Genomic DNA, 27778 nt, shown 5'->3' with positions numbered 1-27778 from the left:
AACACGGCCACAAAAAAAGACCAAAAGGTAACTGAAAGAGAGTGGGCGATTATTGTTTGTGTAACCCAGGCATTCAGTCAGGTTACAATAAATCCCAGTTTTAAACGAATCAACGTTATAGAGAGGATGGTTGCCGTCAAAAGGACAATGATACATTATTAAAACGCGCAGATGTCTCGGAGAGACATCTGCGCGTTTTCAAGAACTAAGTTGGATATAAGTTCAAAATACAAAATGCATTTAATCGAACTGCGCAAAGTGGGTGCAAAAAATATATATCTTTTAAATCCCTGCTGTGATTATATTAATTAGAAACAGTTTCCCGAGATGTTCGAGTCCGTCATAGTGGGTGTGTGTGTGTGTGTGTGTGTGTGTGTGTGTCGGCGTGTGTGGGTGTGTGTGTGCCAGTGAGTGTGTATGTATTATAATGGAGAGGAGGGGTGGCTCTTTCGTATCTGGAGCCTATCGCGTCCTCTCTGCGCCCTCCTGACACTCCTCCAAAACATGACCACTTAATATATGTATGTCACAGGTTAAAAAGTTGAGCATGTGTTTGAGTCACTGTTGGAGTCAAATAAAAGACATTCACCCACTCCTATAGTAGTAAGAAAAAAAAAAAGAAAGCTAAAGTTTGGTGTGAACGGAGCGTGTGAGAGATGTGTTCACCTCTGAGCGGCGGACAAGTTTAAATGTGCCGCATGTCAGAGCGCTTTCTCTCATAGGTGAGGATAAAACAGTCCAGACTCTGCTGCTTTTGTTGTTGTTTTTCTTCTTTTTTCTCTCTCTTCCTTTTTTACTGGCAGTCTGAGTTAAGCTTATGACTTTTGACACACTCCGGGAGCGACGCTGCAAATGGGCGGCATAGGTGGCAGCCTCTACCTCAGCATGTTGAATGGGACTGAAGCGCAAACTCTCGGAAAGAGCGTCGACATCAGCAGCCACCTCCACCGCAGCGGCAAGGATCTACCCGAGTTTAAGATGGGCATCCAGGACGCCCGCTTCTACTATCCGGACTCGGTCCAGGGCGGCCAGGACCCTCTGACCCTGTCCTACCACACGGAGCAGACAGTGGGGAGTTACGGGGCGCAGCCCGGCAGGTTTTACGCGCAGAGCTTTAGCGGCTGCCCCTACGGCGGCGTGCGCTCTCCGCAGAGGAGCGGCGCCGGGCAGGGATACGTCCCCGCGGCGGGAGAGGGGTTCCCCACTGGAGGTAAAGACCCGATGTACTCCCCCTCTGCGGAGAACTACCCGGCGGGCTTCCAGCACGGCTACCAGCGGTCTCTCTACCCTTTACCTGGGCTGCAGGTGTGCGGGAAGACCCAGGTTTTGCTAAATAACTACCCGCTGTGGGCCAAGTTTCACAAGTTCCAGACCGAGATGATAATCACCAAGCAGGGAAGGTAGGTCTCACAGTCATTGCTCACTTATGGACGTTTATGCACAGAAATCTGTAGAGGAAATTACACCTTTTGCACTTTACGACTTCATGTTGGAGGTTTTATCTGTTCAGAGCCGTGCAGGCGGTAAAACCATCACTGGTCAGGTGATAGAACTGTTGCAAACTTTTTTTCCTTTTTTTTAAATGTGGCTTTTTGAGATTGATCGCTTATAATTAACAAAGATTTCCAGTTTTGATATGTGCCAAATTCAGGCCAGACATAAACCAACTTTCACAGTTTAGTTACTCAAGGAGCATCAGTGCAAGTCAGATACTTTTTCTTTGCCACTGAACATTTTCGAGGTTTTATTTTTAAGGGTGAAAAATGCTTTTGTGCGAGAGACACAATCTTTCTAAAATTGTTTAAATTAGTTTTCTAAGAGCTCGTGTTACCTCTTCTTCAGAAGTTAAGCCATCTGTAAAAAAAAAAAAAAAAAAAAAAAAATTAAACACTGCTGCTCAGTCGAGACAGAAGGAAAGCCTAATAATAATGAAACCGGCGCTACTGCGGTGAGTTAAAATGTTGATGCCAGTTTTGATGCCAAAGTTGTGATAAACACTGAAGAAAAAAAAGAAGAAATGTTTCAGTTGCAGGGCAAAGGAGAAAGAAAAACACAGAGAGTGAAAGAGAGAGACGCTGGCGGGCTTCTCTGCAGGTCACCGAGCATTAAGATGCAACCACGTCGATGGGGATTAATTCTCTAATACGCGACACTTGTGTTTGACAGAAGGTTTCAGGCCAAAGGTTTCTCATGGCTCAGATCTGTGCACCAAAATATTAGAAAAAGCAAATCCATGTCACCATAAATAGCGCAGTGATATTCTGCTGAAGCCTTTCTTGATTTTTTAAAATAAATTTCATGCAAAGGACAAACGAAACTTCTTTTCTTTAGACAGAAGCAAAAAAAAATGATTGTGTTGCAGCTCTTCTTGCATAGTCCCCTTTGACCTTCTTTGCTTGTGTCTTTGCTTTCTGGTTGAGTGCAAAAAAAAGAGCTGAAGAAGTGGAGCACAGTTCAGGCTCCTCTTTGAAGTCAACAAAAGCTTCTTTTAAATGTTTGAGTGCAATATCTGAACAAAGAAATCAATACACTGGCTGAAATCACCTATACCCAGGGGTTATGACGTCCCAGTTGTTTCTGATCAGCGGGATGTCAGATTAAGGAATCTTTGAAAGCAAATTTTTAAAGCATGGAAGATGCACTTGCAGATACGCTCAAAAGTAATACAACAATAAACTGATTTATGCATGCACAGTAGACGTCAACACTCTGTATTCTTTCTGCTTGTTAGAGAAGGAAAAAAATTGTCTATTGCTATGTTTGTTGTCAATAAAGCAACAAAAAAGTTCTACAGTGGTACTAGAACTTGCAAGCATTAAAAAATAATTAACAGTTGTGCTGATAAGAAAAAAATGTTTTAATCAGAGAAATCGATCAGTTTTTTTCTTTTTAAAATTCAAATGCAATAGATCGATCCCACTCAAGCTAGACATTGGAGCAGTTGTGATGTCATTCAAAATATGTTGGGAGAAAGTATAGTTTTTTTTAGATTTTCAAGCATATTGGCAGAAAACCCTTGATTCCCATGTGTGCTCCTGAATAAAAATCTCAGTTTCTGCTAAGTTTGTAAAGATATTTCCCTCGACTATTCCCTGACTCCAAAGGAGCGATTGGGACAGCCGACCACTTAGAGATGTAGGGTTAGCATGAGCGGCAATGAGAGATGTAGGATTTTGGCATTTTTAAAATTTTTTATTGTTAATCAGCATGAAAACAGCAAATATAGTATATAATATTAAATATTTTAAACATCACTTATATAGCATCGCATGTCTTTGCTTAAAAAACATTTCCACGAGAAATAAAATTCAAAAACTGCTGAGTCTGGTGCATTCAGATCGCCACCTACTTACTTCTTAGTTTATCATATTTTTCACATATTTTATATTTGCAATGAGACTACCTCAAAGTATGTTTGAGGATTTTTGTACACATAAAGTCACTCAATCTTTTTCTTAGCAAACTGTCAACACATTATGAGAACTTATAAGATATTTAAAAAGTCCAATTCTTTTTCATTTGGTTCGGTTTGATGCTCTGTTTCTCCTCTTCCCTAACAGACATTAAAAAAGCTGCAGGATCGATAACTGTTTGTGTGTGTTTACATGTTAAGAACCAGTGTGAGTTGATGATGCATCAGCTTCTGGACGGAGAGCCCCATGCTTCAGTGCGATATTTAAAACTCTACCTGAAACATGTGCCAGGGACGTGGGTGGGGGTTGGGGTATAGAAATAGGGCTCGGCAATTTTGTTATAATTTTGGTGATTCCTTTTATTGCATCAACGCATATTTTGTGAGTGCATGCAAAGATTCAGGTGAAGATGTGGCTTTTCTTTCCTGTTATTTCTTGTTATTTTTACCTAGGTGTGTGTTGGTGTGTGGGGGTTTGTGTCGGTGTGTGAGTGTGTGTGTGTTTGTCATTTGACACTAACTCCCCTTGACAGCTTCCTCTCCAGAAACACTCACTGTGGTCAGAAGATTTTAGTTCACCAGGTCATGTAATTAAAGTGCATTTTTATTTTGGAGCAGCTATTTATTTATTTTTTTGATTAAAAAAATGTTGGATTTACAATAATCATTATCAGTAGTGGCCTTTTCAAGCTGCACGTGAGAAAAAGCCAATTTTCATGTGTGCAAAAAACCACAGACCTCACAATACGGAAATTTCAATTCCTGACGATGACTGTGCTTTGGCCTTTTATCTCCCTCTATAAAGAACAACATTTTCTTAAGAAACAAAAAAAGATTTTAGAGAAGTTGAGCAGAGCAGCACTTAAACAGAATCTTTTTTCTTTCTTTTTTTCTTTCTTTTTCAATATCAGAGGCAAAATCCTCGTCAAATTTTAATCCTGGGTTCAGGCCTCCAAAGTAATTTTACTGTGATTTCAGAGAGCAGTCTGAGGGTCTGCAATGTTAATCAAAACATCTGCAGGAGGAAGGGTGAGAGAAATGTGAAGGGAAGGGTCAAACGCCAGCGAGGCTTCAGATGGCCACACTGAGGAGCCGAGGTACCTTTGAAGTTCAGGAAGTAAAAGACGAGATTCTCCCTCTCTCTCTTTCTTTTTTTTCCCCTTGCTTTCTTCACCTGATATATGCAGGGTGCAAAGATCTCTCAGAAGTTTTTACTCATGTACCACACCTGGCCTTTGAAATATAGATGCGTTTTCGTGACCCCGTGGCAAAGCGAGGGAAAGTTCAGCCGCTCTTCTCACGAGCCAAATTCAGATCCCCGCACGAGCCGTTGCCATTTCAGGTGCCGTGTTTGTGGCAAAGTTCAGGCGTGCAGGGTGCTGTCAAGGCGCCGTCGTTCATCATCCATCAGTGTTTCAAATGTATTCATTTTGGCTCCAAAACGTAGGATTTTATTCTGGCTTGGTTTTAGTAGAGGCGGGCGACTAAAACTGAAACAAGAAAGTGAAATTTCCTCTCCATCGATCATTGCTTTGGCCAGTTTTATGATCCCACACCTGTGGGTGTTTTTTTTTTTTCTTTTTTAATTCAGACATGAGTCAAAAAAGAAAAGTTTTCCCTGCAGTGTGTTTCTCTGCATTGTAGGGGAATTTTTGTAGAAAATTATATATATATATTTTTTTTCACTCTTCAAACTTCTAAAACATGTTTGTGCTGTTGAAAGAAGGCCCTGAAATGAGTATTTCGGAGCCCAATGTAATATTTTTGCTAAACTGATTCTGAGACCTGTGGCTGTTAAAAAAGTTTGCACTTACCTCACTTATCTGCTGCATCAAGTGAAAACGGTGCTGAGTATATTTTAGCTACAATAAGTGCACTAGAATGAAATTTTAGGAACTCAGTTATGATTTACAAACAATGTATTTTTTAAGCATTAAATGATAAGTCACATTTTTTAAATTGACATTTCTCTAATTACTAATGCAGTGTGTGTTGGAGGAGAGTGAACTGACTAAGATCTCACTTTACAAACATGTTTTAGGGAAATAAGGCAGAAATTTGCTACAGGAGGAATCATGCTCATCTGCTCTTTTTGGTCCCCTGAGTCCAAACAGTGGCACACTTCAGTTCGACGTCTGGTCACTTTGCAAAAGGAAACAATCCTTTAATTTTGTTTGCTCCCAAGAATAGAAGGTACAAGTCAGTACTGAAGGGAGCCGCTAAGGCAAAAACATATTAATCAGCAAGATCTGACCTAAAATGATCCCATTCTCATAAGGTGAAATGTTATATTTGATAAAAAATAAATAAATTTAAAAAAAGAATCACTTTTGAGCTAAGGAATTGTGTTAGAATTAGTTTTATTTTATCAACATTTTAGAGTAAATCAGAGTAGGTGTGCAACGCTGCAGGTGTTTTCCTACATTTGTGCTAAAATATCATCAGATGAACGAATAAGGAGGTACGTTTTATCTAAAGCAACATTTAAGAAGAATGTCTGGAAGCCATGTTTATTCATTTTCTCGCTCGTTGTCTAAAAAGCAGAAGCGAGACTATTTCAAGGTTTTGACAGTATGACCAGTCATTTCCTGTTCAGCTGTCTATGTGTGCCTTTGCAGCCTTTTCGCAGAAACATCTAGTGCCAATATTTTCACATAGAGGAGCTGAGTACTTCCTCCTTTCGTGCAAAAAACCAAAAATCCTCCTCCAATAGATGGGCGTTCAAGAGGCCTATTAATACAAGCCTCACTGTTGCTGTTGGTCACAGAGGGAGGTTCTCTATCTGGTATCAGTAAGGTCAATAAAAATGCAGAAGAGTTCTAAAAATAATGCTATCTGGAAGCAATTTAAAATGAAATGGGAGAGACGGCATGTCTTTGACAGGTACGGGTTTTCTGTGTGCATAACTGAAGCCACAGCGCTGCAGTTATGTCTAATAATTCATCAAGTGCTGTGAAACAACCATCCACTCTCTATCTTCTGCTTCGCCCGGGCCGGGTGGTGGAGGCAGCAGCCGGAGCAGAGAGACCAACACATTCAGGCAAGCCAAGAAACATGGAGGCGTTGTTTTTAAAATTCAGTTTAACAGCTGCTGTTTTGGCCACCGTGTGCAAATGTTTGCCTCTTATTATGCACAATGTTAGCTCCATTTTTGGAAAAAAATAAAATTAAATTAAATTAAAATAAATCAATCAATCAACTTTTGAAAAGAATCAAAAGTCATTTTTATTCTTATTTTGACTCTGTGTAGCACACTTTAAACTTGACTTTTAGTAAAAAATATCAAATTTTGTTTCAAATAACTATTTCTTGTTGCAAATATGGAATTTGGTCTCCAGAAGCAACAATGTTTATTTACATTTTAGTGAAAATAGTCAGTTTTGAGTGAATCTAGAGCTCCTTGACAATGATTTGAAATCTGATCTCTTTCCCAATGCAATATTTGAGATACTAATTTGGAAAACAAATATCCAACTTTGAACCCAACAAGCACCTCTTGTTTGTAGAATTGAAATTTAGTCTTCAATAGTAATATAGTCACTTGTTTGTTTGTTTTATTTTTTTGTTGTTGTTTTGTAATATAACCTAAATATATGTATTTCATTATTATAATAGTATAATTTAAGAAGAATCAGAGCTCCTTGTTGCACATTTGGAATTTGGTCTTTAATAAACTACAACAATCACTTTTAATTAAAAAAAAAAAATCTATAGATAATCTATATTTTAAAAAAACATATATGTGTGTGTGGGTGTGTGTGTGTGCGTGTGTGTGTGTGTGTTTATCATGGATACAGAATATGAACATTTTCAAGAGATATTAATACTTTTGCAAGGCATTGCACAAACTATAGATTCAACCCCAAGAACTCAAACCTCCCTCTCCAAGGCAATGAAAAGTCAATCCTGGGTCACTAAAATGAACATCCCTTACCTTGTTTCAGCACCACTGCTCCCTCACTTCCTGTGGCAGATATTTTTGCCCGTTCATTAGGCAATGTTTGCTCTCAAAGACACCAATGCCATCAGTCAGCTTGTGTTCACCCCAAGCAGTTTAATGGCTTTAGACCTTTAATTGTGACCCATCTGAGGGTTTTGCATTGGAAATCTGCAGGAAGTTCTCAAGACCCCGGGGACTGAAAGGTATCAAGGACAAATTAAAATTATAATCTCAGGACACGACTCGGTGTTTTCGCACTTCATTGCTGTAGGGACTCATCCTTGGTGGTTTCTGGTCACAGTTTATCCAGGTGTTAAATGAAGGCAACTGGACTTGCTTCACCTCTCATCCAAAATCAGTCAATACAGAAACAGGGGTTGCCTACATGTTAAGGGAGTGATTGTGTCCGGCAGCAGCTGTAGACTGGCATGTTTTCGTCACAGATGATCAAGCGCACGCACTGTGACAAAAACCAGACCTGAGCTCCTGTCCGGATGCATCAGCGCCTGCACTCATGTGGAAAAGTCCTCTCCCCTGTGAATAGCCGGTGCCTCTTGTCCTCTCAAGCTCCTCTCTCTCATCCCCAGGATATAGTCGTCCCCCGTCACTCCCTCCCTCACCCCCTCTACTCCGCCCTTTTCCTTCTCTCTCTCTTTCTCTAAGCTCACCTTCCCCCTGTAGTTTCCCATACTTTCTGTCAGCTCTCCTCCCCTTCCTCTTTCTCCAGCATCCACAGTTTATTGTGGGGGTTTTTTTGTTTGTTTTGTTTTGTTTTAAATGTCAGTGTATCTGTATTACTGTCAGGTTCAGCACACTCTTCTGTCTCCATGGTATGATGTCTGGATGCAATCTACAGTTATGAGTCCTTTTGCAGAAATACGAGACATTTGATGGTATTTGTTTTGTGTTTATGAACTGCACAGTTGCAGGTCTGAGGACCACTGCCGCTAAGGCAAGTGGAGCTACATGTAAGCGTACGCTGGCTACATAAAAGTCAATTCACGTACCATCAAACTAATGAAATTGTCATCAGAGAGGAGTCTCACGACTGTACTTCTTTTTTCTACCACAACTCTGAAAATAGCTGCTGCTGCTGCTGCTCAGATGTCTTCACTGTTTTTCAGCTTCTCTGTTCTGTACATAAAACCCAAGCCCGCCCGCGTATGCAAATACCCCTCTGTGTTGTGTTTTCTATGGTTTCCCCCTATCTCCAGTTCTGATTTCCTATAAAAGGCTCACTATAAGTAAATTGACAATTTCAATGTAGCAAGAACGATAATTGTTCATACACTTTCTAGATTACTTTCACACTCTGTAGGTGGGTTGAGCCATTCATACGGGTTTCTGTTTTCAGTTGTATTAAACGCTGCAGTGGAAGAAGAGCTCTTTCACCTGTTGCACGCCACTAAAGAGCTGCTGGCATGATTGGGTTTCATAGAACTATGATTGATCGTTAAACTGGACTCGCTGTGTTGTTGGAAAAACCCAACTGGGACCAGTCAGGGAACGGTTTTCTTTTACCAGTAAACGGCACCAAGCAGATGAGCTGTTCAGTGAAGACGTTCTCGCTCCCTTACCGATTTCTTTTGTTTTTGACTTCATAGTCATTTTGGATGTTTCTGATTATCAAAGTAATTCATATTTTAAATCAAGACCAACCTGGAATTATGTGAAAAGGGGAATCATCATCAGTGTTAAATCATGCATTAACTGATCAAACATATTATTTGGATAAATGAGTTCAGTTTCACCATCAACATCAAGGCCTGGTTCTGCAGAATCACATAACAGGATGTATTTGACAGACTAAAGTGGGCTGAATGAAATTCAAAAACAGATGAGAGGTAACACCAACAGCATTCATTGTCGGTTCGTTTGCAGGTCTTGAATTTGTGCGTGTTGTTTTGCTTTTTAGAGATTTTTTTAGCCTGCTTCATGTCATCAAACGAGTTCTATTTACGTTTTGTCAAGTCTGGTAGTATACCGTTGGCTGCTTATATAATGAGGTCATTATATGAAAACTACATTTTGTATTTTCTCAGGTTATCTTTGATATTTAACTTTAGCAGTGACAACAAAGCAAAGCGGAGACGACTGTAAGAGGCCAAATGTTGTTGTTTTTAATTGTGACAACCATAAAGAGATAATAGTTTAAAGACACATAAATTCATACAAATATTTATTAAAAATGTTTGACTGCAAACATTAAAAATTATTCAAGGAGCTATCTGTTTGCGATTAGTATCCTTACTGCAGTGATCTCGGTTTGAAGAATAAGAAAAAATAAAGAGTGAATCTTACAGACTCCTACTCTGCTAATAACTACTCAGAACATGATCAATTCAGAAATTAAGAAATTTCCTGTGCGTTAAATCAAAAGCTAAATTGGGAATGCCTAAGAGGTATTGCTTTATTTTATCTGACTGAGTAGTATACTAATGCAAACTTAATAAGGCATGTCAGTAAAAATGTTTTACTTAAAAAGTACTCAGAAAGAGAGGAAAGGAGATCTTGTAAGTATGTAGTTTGATGTGCTTGTGTTTGAGACTCTTTGAATTGTTGCACTCTGTTGAACAAATATAGATGTTCATCATCACTCGGTTAGAAGCACATTGAAAGAGTCTAATTGCTACAATTAATATTAATATGTTTTAATGTGCTACACTGACTTGATTTTATTTTTAGGTACAGCAAGGTTTCTCTCTGTTTTTTCCAAAAACATTTCTAAAATGTCATCTTATTTTTGGATAGCCAATATTATGTATAAAGTTGTACTCTGGATGTAGTGTCACACGCCTCAACGTCAAGTAAGCGGCTGTTTTATTTAAAAAGAGGGAGGCACAAAAGTAGTGAAATAATATCCACTGACTCTACTTAAAACATTTTAATTTCCTGTTGTTAAAAATGATGAAATGTGAACTTAAACTGGACCTGCATCTGTTAGCTTGACTCTTCATGGTGATTTCCATCTTTGTTCTTTTAAAATTAGATAAATCTTTTGACAGCACTATCATACATTTAAAAAGCAACAATAGCCTCTTGGAAATCATACTTAAAAAAATAAAAATATTGAATTTGTTACCGTTGTTTCTGGCCCTCTAGTGGTCAGAAGATGAATTATTTTTCAAGACAGAATTTGCGTTTCCATTTGGTAATAATTTCATTTCCACTCAGTCATGTAGGAAGGTTGCGCTGTACGGTGACACAGCACAGCTCTGCTAGTTGTGGCCACAGCAAGTTTGTTTTCCGTCAGCTGTGGTTGCTCAGATGCAAGTCTGCACCAGTTGGAAATATTAATCAACAGAGCTTCTTCACCAGATCTCGTGCACACATAAAAAAAAAACTGCTACTGTTTTGCCTTCTGATCTGCATTGGAAAGCATTGAATACAAATCAAAATCTACTGTGTCATCTTCCTGTCTTATGGAACGCCAGTGTTTGCATCTGGATTTACACCAGCAAAATTCAAGCATCTGCTTGCATCCGCTTGAATTTTAGAAAATGCAGGTTTTTGCAAGAAAATGGTAAAAATAAAATGGCTTCAGTTAAAATTCTCTAGAAAACCATCAGAGGCAACTGTGATTGCTCAATGTAACTTAAAAGCCCTGTAGAAGTTTTATTTTTAAAGAAAAAGAAACTGTCAATTGTTTTATTCATTATGCAAAAGAGATCAAAGAAAATCTGAATTCCAGTTGAGGAAATAGTTAGCAGCTAACAGCTAGTGTTACGTCCACTTGGCTGAAATATCTTCAGTGGCCCACTGTTTGCTATCATCTCCTTGTTTTTACGTACCTGAGGAACATTTGGCCCAATCCTCACTTTAGCTGAGAGGCTTCCTGCTTGCGCAGCCAGTTTCAAGTTACATCACAGCCGATCAATGAAACCAAAATCTGTTGACTCAACCCAGAACTACATTTCTTAGTGTTCAAACAGTCGCTGCTGAATTTTCTGGCATGTTTTGGATTATTGTCATGTTGCAGTGACCGGTTCTGCTCCAACCTAATAATTTTTTCTAATGGTCTCACATTCTCCTCAAGCATTCAGAGATTTGTGACGGTTTTTGTGGCACTTTCTTGCTTTATGGTATTAAAAGTATTGAATGGCGTATTTAGTCAGACTCATCTGTCCACAGAACATAATTGTAGAAGTGCTGGTGTTTATCTGCATCTTTTGTGGCTAATTTCAGTCTTGCCTTTTTATGTTTTTCTTAGAGAGCATAAGGTTTTTCTCAGCACGCCTCATGTTAAACCTGAACTTGTGAAATTGCTTTTTGATTACATGAAGAAACTTTTGCATAACAGTAACAAGAGCGAGGTGTAGGCCATGTGATGAAGTTTTATATTTTTTGGGAGCTTCTTTCAGCATCTTGCAGTCTACTCTCAGGGTGAATTCACTTGGTTGTTGGCAGTTGTTGTTTCGAATATGCAAACTATTTTTCATGCTGTGGGAAAGCTGAATTTAAGTTCTTCTGAGACCACTTTAAATTGTCTCCCAGACTCAGAAAGTGACACAGTCCTCTTTCTGGAGACGTAGTCCTACTTTAGTGTTTACTCTAAAGTTGCACACCAGATTAAATGTTTGAGGCCTAATAAGGGCAAACCTTAATCAAATTGTGGGGTTCTGTCATGTGCACAGATGTAATACGCCTGTCAGTGATTTCAGCCTCTTTAAGTGTGAATAAATGTGTTTCTTCAGTTCTTGTTATGTATATGTGTTAGCTTAATTGCTCAATATTGTTGAAATTCATATTAAATATTTATATGTCCAGTTTTGTTAGAAAAACACATGGGATCTTACAGAGTGCCCTAATATTTTATGAATTTAATTGTAGCCAGGAAAATGTATGAATAGAAATAAATGAGAGGCAGAGAGATCTAAATGGAAAGGTTGCCCCACTCTGGAAAATTATTCATTTGGAGGCCATAAACATGACACCCAATTGAATACTGCATTTAAAAATCTACATTCAGGCCAACTGGTGACTGTCATAATATTACAACTAATGTAAACTCATTTGCTCTGTGATGAAATTTGCAACACTGAAAATCTTGTTATTAAGGATAGACGCGTCATATTTGTGAATAAACTTTCACTTTAGTGGCTCTCTGCTTTTTTCACAGCATAATTTAAATGCAGTAAATCTCTATCTTGTTTCAAAGAAACCGTTTCTGTAGATTAATGGTGTTAAGTCTTACTTTTATCATAAGACTGCACCTTTTTACTGTAAAGCAGCAAGCCCATTCACAATCGATCTTATCTACAGAATTTGTTCCACCCACAACAAAGTATCTTAGACAAGAAATAAAACGGTGTTCCTGAAAGACGGATTGTGTATGTTTGTATCTACATTTTTCGTCCTACAACAATGACTAAGCCATGCAATCACTTGTACATATCTACTAATTCACACATTAGTTTATGTACATGTACAAATGCAAACCTCGGAAACGAAAGGAGATTCATAAGAGCTGAACTTAATGCCATGAGTTGCTGCAAACTCACTGCATAATGAGCAACATGTGATCTGAAATAGTTAATTCCCCTCCTCCCGCATCAGAAAGAATCAAAAGTAAAGGGAATTACCTCTTACTCATAGCAAATTTTTCAAAACCTTGAAAGGTGTTCAATCGTTATAAAACAGGCAGGTTAAAGGTCAAATATTAGGCCCTGGTTTACGCACATAGCCACTCCAATCCGATGCATATTGCATTAGACATTGTTATGCTAACACATTACATATATCACGAGTAGTCACCTGTATTTTACATAACCAGGAATTTGCTTCTCCATCACAGTATCATTTTAATCATTGTTGTCTTGAATGGATTACACATTAGCTTAGCTTTAGCCAAACGTAACATTGAATGAGCTAGCATTGCTTTCTTTGAGAAACATTTGCCTATTTCACCTATCAGTCATATATTAACACTATTGTAAAATCCGATCAAGTTGTACGTTGGTGTGCATATTTGTTTGCTACTCATAACAACAGAAGCACTTTTATCCCTTTAGCATTTGTATTGTATATGATCATGTTTTTATTAACATATTGTGTATCCACTGGAGACTGTATTTATAATGAAGCTGCATTTTCATTATGATAGTAGTTTTCTTATAACTTGTCTATATTAGCATTTCATTCGTTTAACCGTAGCTTTGTTTCATTTTAAGAGTCTTAATTCACTCAATATTGCAGCTTTATGTTACCATACTTTTTTATATAATGTTGATTCACTAGAGAATATTTAATTCATAATAAACTTCTTTTGTTCAACATTGTGTGTTGGCATAATCTTAGTCTGTAAATAACTAGTTTGGGTCTTTTTGAAACCTTTAAAAATGTACAAATTTTGTTCATAAAACATTTCAGGTAACATTTATCCAAAAGTAGTATTTTCTTTCTATGAAAACCTTCGTAATCTGTTAGTCATGACATATAAGGTCTGTTTCCATTGCATTATTACTAAAGTGTTATAAATGGAAACTCTTGCATAGTGTTATTAGCAGATATTGATTAAAAAAAGAAAGCCCCGATGGTTATCAAACTGATAAATTAAATTAAACCTGGAAAATTTCCTGTAAAAGTAGATGAATTTAAATACGACTATAACAAAAATAGACATTATTAAAGAAAATATCTTTGGTGAAATCTTCTTAGTACAATTTATTTTTTGTATCTAAATTATCCCATTTTAAAAACTCCATTACCTGGAATGTGGTTTGTAATCATTAATTAAGTTTCAAAACAAAGCATTGCTCTTTCAGAGTTCAGTTCATCTCAATAAACGTCATAGCTGCTGCATTTAGATTTCTAAAAAGTTGTGTGTTGCTCTCGTGGAAGACAACGTGTGTCTGGGAGTGAAAAACTGTAACAGCCAGGTGATAAATTTGTGAATTAAAACAGATTAAGTCATGTAGTTATATATATTCTCGCCTTTGCACTAGATGTCAGTTTCACCAGAAAGCTAATTTTATAGCTTCTCTGTCATGTCTCCGACCTGCATTTTGGGTGCCGAGTATCAGCGGGCCCCGACTGCGCCAGAGTGTTTGTAGCCGCAGCTGTGTGTCATTTTGATTTGGAGTAACTCAGCTTTTTCCACCGCTTTCCCTGGCAGTGAACCTGGGGACGCCCTGACCTCCCAGTTACCTCGTCTCACTGAAACCATTGGTGGTCAAAATGAGTTCAACATGTAAAGCCCCGGCAATCAAGAGCATCTTCTGGGGCATCTTTTATTAACAGCAGCATTAAATATTCACCCAGAGTCTCAGCCTTCTCTAAACCCCCACCTCCCCACCTGTTCTTCACTTACACTCTAATTCTAAGGAAACAAAGCGACTATTTGGTATACTGACTTGTTTTTTTGTTTGTTTGTTTTTTTAAATCCCTCATAATGAATTGAGACTATTTCAGATTCTCATGTAAATGTCCCCTCTGTTCTAATATGTTGGGATTTTTTTTCTATTCACACTGACTAGTTATAAGACAGTATATGTCACACAACTATGTTTATTTAAATATAAGTGTTTTAAGAAAACGTATGTCATAATCTGAAAACACTTGATGATGGAAAATATTGCTGAGACTTCAACTATCTCTTTAAATTGAGTGAAAACAGGCAAAAATCCTTCTATCTGTTGAATAAAATTGTTTTAACGACAATTTAAGAACATAATTATGCTAATGTCAAGCTTTAGAATTGTCTTTGTTTCTGTAAGTAAGGGCGTACTATGGAAAACATTTTAATACTGCAACTCTCATGGGAACAATGGTCGAAACATAGAAAAAGTAGCGATCCAAACAATACTTTAAATTTTGAGAGTTAACAACCCTCATCGTCTTCCCAATGCATTCAGACTCTTGTGACAATAAAAGCAATAAACGTATAAAATAATGTCCCCTCCTTACTCTTCATAGGTGTAGCTCAGTCTCAGATGATTATTACTGAAACCACTGCTTCACTTCACAACTACAATCAAATGGGTCCCACTTTCTGCCCAGAATTACTGTAGCAAACTCACGTTAAAGGGAAATTAATGTAAGAGTTCACTATTTACTCAGAACAAGAGGATAAAATACCTTTTGGGTCCAAAACGAGCTTTATTGTGAGTTGCTCACAGGACCAGAAGTATCACCATTGAGCAGATCCTTTTTCAAACTTCTCTTTGGTTTAGAGACAAGTCAGGACTCAGATGACAGGACAGTCATCACCCTTAAAAAAAACGACTGCGGTCTCTCTTGGTCTTGATTTGAGTGTCTGGAGGTTCTGAACCCTGAATTCAGAGTGAATTCAGTGAATTCAGAGAAATAATGTAGACAGCATGTTCTGGAAAAAAGGCTTAGATACACACTTTTACAAGAAACCGAAATAAATTGTAACAAATCTACAAAGTGAACAAGTTAACAAGGCGATCAACGCAAAACAGGCATTTTTTTTACACCCAGAACTCCAAAGGTTTAACAGGTTCTCAGCTTCTTTGTTGGACAAAAGTTCTCTGAGTTTATTGTACATTTGACCAGGATCAATCAGCCACTTCAATCATGGATTTTTAGGTAGCACACAAGGGGTTTGTTACCAATCCAATAAGGAAAAAGCAGGAATGAACTTAGCTAATAAGGAAGAGTTAGGCCGTTGTCTCACAGATGTACGCAGCAAAAACACAAAATCTTATTTTTTGTCGAGTTTCTAGTGCAAATATCTTATTTACACTTAAAATAAGATGAAGTAACTTAAAAGAAACGTTTTAGAAAGATGTAGAGGTTTGTTTTCAGTAAATAATTCCTTCACATTGTTGAAAAAGTATTCAAGTATTGTATTCAAAGAAAACAATTCTTCTAACGTGAAGAATGTGTTGTTATAAGTTAAATAGTACTTTTTCATCAATATTAAGAAATTATTTGCTTAAAACAAGCTTCTATATTTTGTTAAAAGTTACCTGTAAGTTAGTTTTGGCTTATTTTAAGTTTATTAAGATATTGGCACTAGAAACTCGACTAAAAATACTTGGTAAGATTTTATGTTTCTGCAGTCTACTGTTTATATGTTTCTTCTTTATTCTCCAAGTTGTATGCATTCAATAAATATCAGACAAACATTCACTTATGTTTATCCAGGAGGATGTTTCCTTTCCTGAGCTTCAACATCAGCGTGCTGGATCCGTCCGCCCACTATAACGTCTACGTAGACGTGGTTCTGGCCGATCAGCACCACTGGAGGTACCAGGGAGGCAAATGGGTCCAGTGTGGGAAAGCAGAGGGAAACATGCCAGGTGTGTATAAAACCAATAGCACAAAAGAAATCCACTAGATGAAATTTACGTTTTCAAATGTCAAAAAGGGGTAAAAATGCAAGGTAAAAATTACACAAATAAAAACAAAAAGTAAAAGTTTTTCTAAATTTCTAACTAGCAGACATTATTGTAATTTATGCTTATTTAGGAGATTCAGGCTGAACTTTGTAAATAAACTAAACTCTTTTAGATTGTTTTCTCAGTCAAGTTAATTTGTTTACCACTTTTGCCAGGAATGGCATTAAGGTCACACTTATGTTAGTGCAGCACAAATTTTCTCCAGATCATATTTTATGCTGAAACTGTTTTTCTTACATAATCAGCTGCTTTCACTTTGGTATTGAAGTGTTGAAAGCAACATATTTATGCTCCCAGTAGTAATAAAGTCCTGAAAGTGGTTCTTTTTCTTTTTCTTACCTTTTCAAAATTATTCATTTCAAGTAATGTCACAAATCTCAGAAGACGTCATAATGTTCTTACTGCTTCACAAACAACTTCCTACAAAACAAAATTTAAAAAAAACCTGCACCAGTGCCTGCCAATAATGCACTTACCCCCAGTTCAGCCACAACTGATGGAGTAATCTTTGTGAACCCAGATTTTCAGTTGTAGATTAGATAACATCAGGTGGAGTACAAAACCTCTTTTCAGTCTCTGGGGAGCTAAGAAGTTTTCATCTCAATGCGTGCAACATGAAGGATCTCGAGGAAGTGGTTTGTGTAGCAGCACATCCACAGGCAATAGAGGCAACCAGAATGTGCATCATGATGCACTGGTAGGCACTTTCTTGTGGACGCTCTGGTGTTGCTTTACGTCTGCTGCTTCTCTGCATGTTCTGTTTGGTTTGATGAAACCGACTTAAATCGTTGCTGAAGCTACGGTTCACTGTCAGGACTTTTAACTCTTTAGAAGCAGCAAAGAAAGGCCAGATGTACTATTTCAATGGATGGTAACTTTACTTTTATGGTTTTTTACAGATCTAATTATCAATGTTTGCGCAATGAAGTCACAAAGTTTTCCTCTTGAGCCTATAGATGTCACTATATCTTAAAATCTGGACATCTTTTTAAACAATAGAATTACCCAAAAATGATATACTGTATAAAAATTACATGATGCCTGTAAAACGTAATCACAGCCCATTTTTGCACATCATCCTGAAAGCACTATGATCACAGCGACACATGTTGGAGGCAGCATCATGCTGTGTTAAGGCTATTCTTCATAAGAACCTAATCAGATTTGGTGTGAAAATGAGTTAAGATAAAGCATTCCCACCTGTTCACTTTTGACACTTTATTATGCTACAAACACAATGAATGAATCCAATGTATCCAAAGATTCATTCAAAGCAGCTTCTATCCAACCAGTTTTGGATAGAAGCTGAATTTTTACTCAGTTTGACTGAACCGTTCTAAGACATCAACATGATGCATGCTTTGGAAGCATTTGAACTCCCATACGCTTGAAACAAATGAATCGTTCTTTTGCCAGACCTGTGCAGAACCCGATGAAATGCTGAGGACGTAACTCAACTAGTCACATCTCTCTACAGTTCAGTGAGAAGTCTACAAAGACAAGCCCCTCGCTGAGGTTCCTCTGGTCATTCATAAACCACAGAGAAAAGCTGCTACTGTCGTGTGTCACCATGCAAACGGCGTGTTCAGGGTGAAACAAAGTGTCACTTTCTCTCTTCACGCTGTATTTTGTACGTAAGAGGGAAAAAAATCCACTTTCGTCTGATAGACCACCTCCCTCCACCACTTTGGCGCCTTTTGAAGGTTTTGAAAGCAGATGAAAAATCTTTCCCCACAAAGAGAGCATGAACTGCCTTCAGATTTAAATGTATCTCTGACATTTTAATTCAATTCAGTTTATTCAATGTATTCATGTACATGGTGCCAATCCACAACAAATGTCATCTCGAGGCACTTCACAAAAAGATTCATTTCAGTTCAATCACTCCTACATTTAGGATTTATCCTACTTATTAAACAGCACGGAAAGCTCAGTTCATTTTTCAAAGTACCTTACAAAGTTTTTGAGGAAACCCAATAGATTGCATTGATTGCATTCACTCCTCCTGGACCAGCAAGTAGCGATAATCGCTTGTGTTGTTGACTTTGCATTAATTCCTACCAACCATGTATTTACTTCTTTAAACTTTCCAAAAAAAAATGGTTTTACGTATATTAAATGTTAAACTTAGGATATGAACAAAACTATTGGTCCATGTGTTTAGATCCTCTAAGACTAATTTGGGGCCCACTCAATTTCATATTGAAAAGGGTTTTTTTGTAAAGAATTTTTTTTTCCCTACATCTTATTCTCCTTGATCTCTTCTTCAATTCAGCTGTTCTTCCTGTTCTCACTTGAATAAAACACATACACATAAAAACAAGTTGAACCTGTGATTGATGATAAACAAACCACATTCATCTAAATGAGAGAGACTCTAAGGTGTTGTCACACATTTGCCAGTTGTTGTGGAAAAGGTGAATGATGTTGTGCTAAAGTTGTGGAAACTGTGGTGACACAGCTTTTCTCAATTAGATTTAATAGTGCACTTCATGTGGTATGAACAAATTCAGGTTAAATCAGGTTAGAAGGTCATTGTGGTGATGCTGTGAAAATTCATGGTGGTACAGTTTATATGAGAGCAGTGAAGTATCAAAGGAATTAGAAAGCAGAGCATGCCTGATTACAGGATGTAGCGCTTACAGTGGAAATGTCTTGAATTGACGATGACAAAAAAGACAAAATAATTTTGCTTTTTTAATTTTTTTGCAAACAGAAATCAAATGTTCTGCACTTTTTAAACAGTACAAAATGGATGGATGGGTTATGTGTTCTATTGATTAATTAATTTATCTATTAATCTATTCGAGTGCCTTGCAAAAATATTCCTAATAGTTCAATTTTTTTTATATTTTCTCTCGTTACAACCACAATCCTCAGTGTATTTTATTGGGATTTTATTTCACAGACCAGCAATAAGTAGGGCCTACCAAGACGTCCACCTAAACTGACAGGTCAGATGAGCTCAACATTAATCAGAGGAACCCAGAGGTCCTAATCTGAAATTGGAGAATCTCTTGATAAATGTCAGATTAGTCTTCAGATTTGGCCTTTATGGAAAAATTTCAAAATTAAATCCATTGTTCAACAAAAACCGCAAGAAGTTAAATTCAAAGTTTGTCTCGAGACATGTAGGGGCCACATCAAAACATGAAAAATGTTTTTTGGTTGGATGAATCTAAAGTCAACGGTAGAGGCAAAGTCATTCTGTTATGATGCTTTTTCTTAGCAGAGAAACTTGACTGGTTTTCATCAAGCTTCCCTGCTATCTTTTCTACCACATGAAATCCCAATCAAATAAAATGAGGTCAATCAAGATAAGAAAATGCAAAAGGTCAAGTGGTAAACATACTTTGGTAAATCACTGTCAATGCACAACTAAAAACCTTGTTCCTGTGGCTGACGACTTCCTTTTGTGACTCCAGGGAATCGGATGTACATGCACCCAGACTCTCCTAACTCAGGGGCTCATTGGATGAGACAAGAAGTGTCATTCAGCAAGCTTAAGCTCACCAACAACAAGGGCAGCACCAACAACGTGGCACAGGTATCCCTGCCTACTTCCTCTTTTACATGACCCCTTGAAAATCAGTTGTGTCAATATTTGTTACATTTGCTAAATTTAGCTTTTTGTTCTAGTATCTCGGTCCTGACATGTTAAAAAAAAAATCCCAAAATCATGGTGTGAAAGTGCTCTAGCATCGTTTGATTTTTCTTGTTCTAATAAGGTAATTTTGTGAATTTGATTGTGTTTTGCCCTCAGATGATTGTGCTCCAGTCGCTCCACAAGTACCAGCCACGTCTTCACATAGTGGAGGTGAAGGAGGACGGCTCAGAGGACCCCTTCCTGTCCTCTAAAGCTCAGACGTTTGTCTTCCCAGAGACGCAGTTCATCGCTGTCACAGCCTATCAGAACGCAGACGTAAGATTTTTTTTTGCACATATTGTTAATAATACAATGTAAGAAGTTACATTGTATTATTACTGAGCTGTTATAGTTCTTTTAAAGCACTGACTGGATTTGATTTTTGCATGCGTGCATTCATACAGTGGAATGGAAAAACTATTTGCACCCGTTCAGAGTTTTTCTATTTTTGCTTTTTTTTTTTTCCTCTCTTGCATGTTTCAAATAACAAAACAAATTTTAATAGCAGACAAGGGTAACCTGGGTAAACACAAAAATAATTTTTTTAATGATTTCATGCCTAATGGGGAAGAAGCATCCAAATCAACATGGCCCAATGTGAAAAGTTAGTGAGTCCTAAACTTAATAACCATTTGTGCCATCTTTTGTGACAACTGCCATTAAGCATTTGTGATACCTGGTAAAGAGTATTTAATGTTGCAGTGGACGAATTTTGGCCCCATCTTCTTGCAGAATTGTACCACATTAGAGCGCATTAATGGCCTAATTAAGGTCATAATTTAAGTCCATTAGCCATTCAGAGTCCATTAAATCCATTAGCTTTTCCAAAGTGGACTCCTTAGTGTGCGTTTTCATCACTCCTGCTGCATAACTCAGTTGGACTACTACTGAACATCACATACTGATGGACTGACATTCCCCATTCTGATTTTCTGCTCAAGAGAAGAGTACATGGTTCAATTATAGAAAAACAGCAAAGTAATCCCAGACCATCATGTTTTCACCACCGTGTTTTGCTGTCGGTAAATTGTACTTTGTTAGTTCTTCACCAGATGTAACAGGAAGCACAACTTAATTAATCTTTTGTCTGGTTAATTTGTAGAATATTTTCCAAAGAGTCTTTGTCTTTGGGAGGTCAGCTTTAAATGTTGTTTGGGTTTCTTTTATGACTTCATAGAGGAATACCCCTACAGTAATTTGAGTAACTCCTGACAATGTTCTGCCATTGTTCCAGGTATTTTCCATTTGTGGATAATGGCAATTTATTAAATCTACTAGTTAGGTTTTAGATCGCTTCTTTCCCTTGATAAATGAAATCATCCTTTAGGGATTGTATTATGTGTCTGTTCTGGTTATCTTTGCATGAATTTGCTTCATGACAGAAGAAAGTCTGCAATGGGACAAATACCTTTTTCACTGCACTGTACATATAACTTTGCAATCGGTGCAACACCAGTTCAACTGAGAGTCACCGACTACTCAATGTGTCACTAACAATTGCATTATCTAAAACTTTTTCAATGTGTAGTAAAGACATACTGGCATCGATTCTGTAGGTGTGATCGCCCACTTTGTGGTTCTAAATATCAACTCTTTCCAGCATGTTGACCTTGTTAATTATTACTCAGTGACCTCTCTAACTGCTCTCTTGTTTCTTCATGGTAGTTGCTTACTCCTTCTCTTTTTCCTGTGCCTACATTCTCTCGCTGCCCTCCTCCTGTTCCCTACACAGATCACTCAGCTGAAAATAGACCATAACCCCTTCGCAAAAGGTTTCCGCGACAATTACGACACGTAAGTAATTTGGAAAATACTTGTGTTTGTAAAGAGAAAGCAGCAGCAAATCCTCTCCTTTTTGCCCTGGTTTGAGAACATTGTGTGAACTCGGCCTAAATAATTCAAGTGGATCAGTGCTGTCGCCGAAATGCCCTGAGTGCTCATGTCGCCTTTTTAATATTAGAATAGGTGCAATTACTGCGCTGCTGCTGAGCATGCTGCAGTGAAAGGGCGTGAGGGGCTGTGAGATGTTTGATAGTTGTTTGAGGTTTGGGCAGGAAATAACACCTTCTTCTTTTTCCTCTTCTTCTCACACTCTTTTCTCCTCCCCTCCTCCTCCCTCCTGCCTAGGCTCTACGCTCCTCCCGACTCTGATCGCCTCACCCCTTCCCCTACAGAGGGCCAGCAGTTGTTACCGGGGACCTGCTACCCACAGAGCTACCTTTCTGAACAATATATTAGCCCCCTGTCGCAGAGCCGCTTCTATGGCCGTGATCACATCGGCATGGGCCAGCAGCACAAAGACCCATCCTCTAGCCCTGGACCCCACAGTCGCTGGTACCTGCCCCCACAGCAGAACATACCACCGAACCGGCTTGACTTCACATCCTCCTATGAGGGGGACTTTTCTGGAAATGGCTTCTACAAGCCGTTCCCCCTGCAGACGTCTGCTCACCATGCCCTCAGCTATTACCCTGAGCATCCTTTTGCGTCGAGCAGCGTATCGGTATCAGCGGCCGGGTCAGCAGGATGGAGCGCTAGCAGGCACACCCCACAGTATCCCAGCAAACCCGCCCCCAGTCTGAGCTGGTTCAGACCCATTTCGTCCTCCTCTTCCTCCTCGTCATCTTCCACGCCCCCCGGGAACCCCAGGCTGCACCCACCCTCGCTCCTGGAGTCCCTGCAGCCGCCCGTGCTGCATGAAAAGCCAAAAGACCCCACCGGAGTGGCAGCTGAGGACCCCTGGCTCGAGCCACCCTCCGTCAAATCAGCAGACTCAGCCGACTCGGGCATGTTCGAGGGAAACAAGAAGAGGAGAGTCTCGCCCTACACGTCCAGCACTGAAAACTCCCCGCCTCCACGTGCTGGGGAGGTCTGTGAAAAAGACAGCAACAGCGATCCAGACTACTACGGCTATTACACCCACTGAGGACCTCCCGTTTCGTCTCAAACGTATCCTAAGGCCCTCTCACAGCGCCCTGAGTCTGTCCGGTCTGCCAGGTTTTTATGATGGATTGAAACAAACAGAACCACAAAATATAAGTGAAAAACATCCACATCGTAAAGTTTCATCTCACAAGAGTCAAATGATACCAGGAGGAACTCTTAAGGACAGTGACAAAGTGAACAAAAGTGGATGTGACTGGGACTCTGGCCTACAGTCACATAAACACCAAACAGACATACAGAGGTGTGACTGAAGTCTTTGAAACATCTGGAGATTTAAGAGGGGAAAAAAGCCCAAACATCTGCATATCTGCTTGCTGACAGATGCCTGCAGGAATTGTCTGTTCTTTCTGCATCAAACCCACTCCGGCTGCGGTGCCATGTCTCGTCTGTGTCTTCCTTCGCATCCTCAACCGTTTACACATTTCTTCACAATGTGCTCACGTTCATTTCTCCCAGTGATTCTATGCCGAAACTGGTTAGCAAAAAAGAAAAGAAAAAAAAAACACAGAAAAACTCATGTCCTCTCTAACCTTTGGCTCATAATAAACGATGCAGCTCCCACTTGTGGCTGTAGAGGAGAAGTGCAGGCAGTCAGTGTAAAGGTGTCAGAGCAGGTTTTAGGAGAGCTTAGTGTTAATAGTGTGGCAGTGACGGCAAAAGCACAACAAAATAGACACATTATGTGGAGGTTGCGCAGCATCTGACAGTGATCTTTCATGCATAATGTTTAATCATACACACAAAGTTGGAAACAAAGGCAGATTCAGGTCCATTCATGTGTTCAAACACCTAGAAGTTTTCCGAATTTTGTCTCATTATTACCTCAAACCTGTTTTTAATGGCGTTCTGAGATAGACTAATCCAAATTAGTGAATACTTATGAAGCTCAACAACTTTTTGATCCTTTTTTTTTCACAGACAATCTAAAAAATGTGACATTCATTTGAATTCAACCCCACCGAACCAATACTTTGTAGAATCCCTCTGGGGTTATGGCTCTGTGCTCAAAGTGTGCAATCTGAAATTTTTGACCATTCTTCTGTGCAAAAACAACTTAACTTTAAATTTTCAATCAATTGTTAATTACATTTAATACCTTGCCATTCTTAAAAAATGTTTTGTTTTGTTCTAGAGTTCATCTCATGCAGGAAGATGATCCAGAGCTCCAGGCTCAAGTCTTCGCAGTCTCTATCGGGTTTTCCTCCAGGTTTTCAGTCTTTTTATCTAGTTTAATCCACGTTCCCAACAACTCTTACCAGTTTTAGTGTGTCTGAAAAAAAGTATCTCTACTGTAAGTTGCCACCTTTTTTTCATGGTAGGGATGGTGTGATCAGGATTTTGGTTTTCTGCCTCACCGTTTTGTATGAAGGTGGAAAAGCAGGATTTCACTGAACACCTAATGCTTCACCTCCTCTCTTGCCTCTATTTTTTTAACAATTGATTTCTTAACACATAAAGCCCAGATTTGTTGACTGTAACGTCATTGGATATTCCCATATGAGTTACGTGTCTCTGCAGCTCCCTCAGAGTAACCATGGGCCTCCTTCATGGTTTTCTGATTAATTGTCTCATTGCCTAGTCTGTCAATTTAGGTAGACAACGTTGTCTTGGTAAGTTTGTAGTTGTGCGATACTCTTTCCATTTTCAGATGATGGAGAGATCACTGCTCTTTAAGTTTGGAATATCTGCTATAAACTCCAATCATTCACCCTTTTTTTCCACTTAACTTTTAGTAGAAGCTGTAGGGTAACGATTGATTTACATATACTGTACTTTATGGAAAAAGCTTCAAACAAGACTAGCTGTTCACAGGCATGTGGGTGTAGAGTGCAAAGATTCTGACCTTGCAATAATTAGTCAATAGTAAATCACTCCCGTCAATAAACAAATAAACCCACAATTAATATGAGCATCAATAACTGCCAAATAGCATCGTCAAGAGAAGCATACAAGTTTTTAAAACACAGATAAAATGGAGTGGCAGTCATTCTGTGGATCAGTTGATAGTAGGCCGTGAGGACGCCCACATGCACCTGTAGATAAACTGACGAGGCGCTGTCAGCCTCAGACCACAATAAACAGGAAGCACAAAGTGACCAGACCGACACTCTGAATTTCCCCCCTGGTCTCAGGACCCATCATGTGGTGACGCTGGTTGACAGAGGCCCGGCTCCTCGCCTGGTGACAGAAATAAAGAGTGAGGCTACAGTCGGAGCTGATCAGAGGTCTGCTTCTCACTCCGCACCAGGTGTGCTAAATGCCTCAGACAACACCGGAGGCGACAAGCGAGCGCCTAGTGTTACCTATCAGGGATTTTGCAATGTTGACTCTCCAAGCTCAAATTACTTACACATGTCAGTGTAAGTAACTACACTTACACTCGTAAGTGTAAGTGTATTTGCACACTTAATTAAATGCATTGAGATGGTGTTTACTGATGGAACCGTTACTACTGTAACAAACAGAAATTCAACAACTGCCATATGCAGTTAAAGCTGAGTAGAAATGCTCATTTTTAAAAAGCATGTTTACATTTTGACTTTTTTGTAAATTGTATGAGTCTATAGACTGTAAATCTGCAGAGAAAAGAAAGTGAAATATTTAAAAGCATTTCTAAAACAGTTTCCATGAAAAAAAAAAGGCTGTTGCTTCCACCTATCCATTTCTTTTCATTGTTTATAGCCGCTCATCCTTGCAGAGCTGCAGGGAGGACTGGTTCCTATTTACGGGGGTCCTGCACACCCCCGGGTAGGTTATCAGCACAGAGACACACGCACAACAAACAACCTTACACACACATATTCATACCTCGGAACAATTTAGGGAGGCCGACTATCCTAAGTTATGTTTTTGAACTGTGGGAGGATGCTGGAGTACCCAGGGAGAACCCACAAATGCACACGGAGAACAGGCAAACTCAATACAGAAAGACCCAAGGCCAAGATTTGAACTCAGGACCTTTTCCCTGCAAGGCACCGCTGCTGCCAACCGCCCACTGTGCAGCCACAGGTTATGTCCCATATAGACTAAATAACCATAACAAGTTGCTACAAATACATTTTACTGGTTTCATAAGATTCAAACTTTAACATTTTATAGTAATGCATACATCTGGGTGCTGAAACTATCCTATTTAGCCTATTATTACTAAATGACACCATGTAGCTATTTATAGTTGCTAACAGCTATAATTCACTGGTGACATGGCATTAGCTTAAGCTAATCAGCAGCTTTTTGTTGTTTATTTAATGCCAGAAATTAAATAAACAGGTTATGAAATGTGTATGTAATGGATCTGGATGGTGACAGATGTAATGATTCATTAAGTAGCAACAAGGTGCTGAAAACACATTAGACAGAAAATCTCATTATATTTCTTGTGTTATATTTCTAAAAGAAAATGTTTGTTATTTAATATATTCATATTTGTCAAATAATTATTCTCGGGGTACATTGATGAAAGTTTTCCAATGTTGTAAGGGCATTTAAATGAAGATGAAATTAATTTAGGGTGAGGGTGCATATGCAGAAACAAAGAGAGAACGTGTCGCAGAAATACTGGCCTGCAAATACATCAGTTGCTTTTTTTATTTTCTGTGGTCTCCATGGTATACAAATGACCTCTCACCTACACAGCGGCAAAATCTCACATCAAACAACTGCATGAAAATGCTGTCAGGTACCTCAGGAAAGGCCCCTGCTGAACATCCCAGGTATTATGATAAACTTTAACCAGTGACTTGACTCCTTCATAATCCCAGTGTTTATTTCCTATGGCACGTTTCCCTCTAGATGAAAATAGGACTGTATTTCTGGAGATTTTGCTGTACAGTTTTTAAAAAAAATGAAGCAGAGAGTGAATAAAGGAGACCACACAGCTCAAGCCACAAATGTTCATTTCTGCGTGTGAAAGGTTTGTGCCGTTTAGGAAGCAGTAATTGTTCTTTTATTCATGAGATGCTTATAAATTGCAGTAAGCAAATGAACAATGGAGATTTGTCAAGGATGAAAAAGGAAACTTATTTATTGAATATGGCATATGTGTATATTTGTTGTTGTTTTTTAAATGAAATTAAAGCTTCCACCTCTCAAACTCTGGCTGCTTTTTTACTTGCTGATTTAAGTGAATAGAAATAATGCACATGAACACTGCAAAGCAGACATTATTAGACATCAAACTTTATTACTCCCACAATGCCCACACTGTGATTTTTGATTTGGTCTAGTCAGCCTCTCGTCTCGCAGACGATGTCTTGGAAATTATTAAGATATGTTATCTAGACATTATTGTCATCAGAACTGTTTGCTTGGATGTCTGTCAACACATATCAAATATCTCCCAGACTTATTATCTTCTGTTTAAATCCACAGTGCAGTCCAGTTACCTAATGATCAGTCATAACTTTGAAAACTGATGAATGTGTAAAAATGAATGTAATCTTGTCTTTTAATCAGTAGGAAACCTTATG

At 38.6% G+C, this 27778-nt stretch overlaps 1 protein-coding gene across 1 annotated transcript; it reads left to right on the top strand.

Annotated features, from left to right (window-relative positions):
- Nucleotides 1–543: 543 nt before the first annotated feature.
- On the top strand, nucleotides 544–26980 carry tbx21 (T-box transcription factor 21). The gene is made up of 6 exons (XM_044102678.1): nucleotides 544–1400; nucleotides 16464–16618; nucleotides 20143–20264; nucleotides 20481–20639; nucleotides 22096–22157; nucleotides 22491–26980. Exons 1-6 carry the CDS (start codon nucleotides 853–855, stop codon nucleotides 23287–23289), a joined length of 1845 nt encoding a protein of 614 aa, XP_043958613.1. The 5' UTR covers nucleotides 544–852; the 3' UTR covers nucleotides 23290–26980.
- Nucleotides 26981–27778: the final 798 nt, after the last annotated feature.

This window comes from Gambusia affinis, linkage group LG20 (genome assembly GCF_019740435.1).
Source record: "Gambusia affinis linkage group LG20, SWU_Gaff_1.0, whole genome shotgun sequence".
NCBI lineage: Eukaryota > Metazoa > Chordata > Actinopteri > Cyprinodontiformes > Poeciliidae > Gambusia > Gambusia affinis.
Note: the sequence above shows the minus strand (reverse complement) of the source record. Positions and strands in the feature narration are given on the sequence as shown.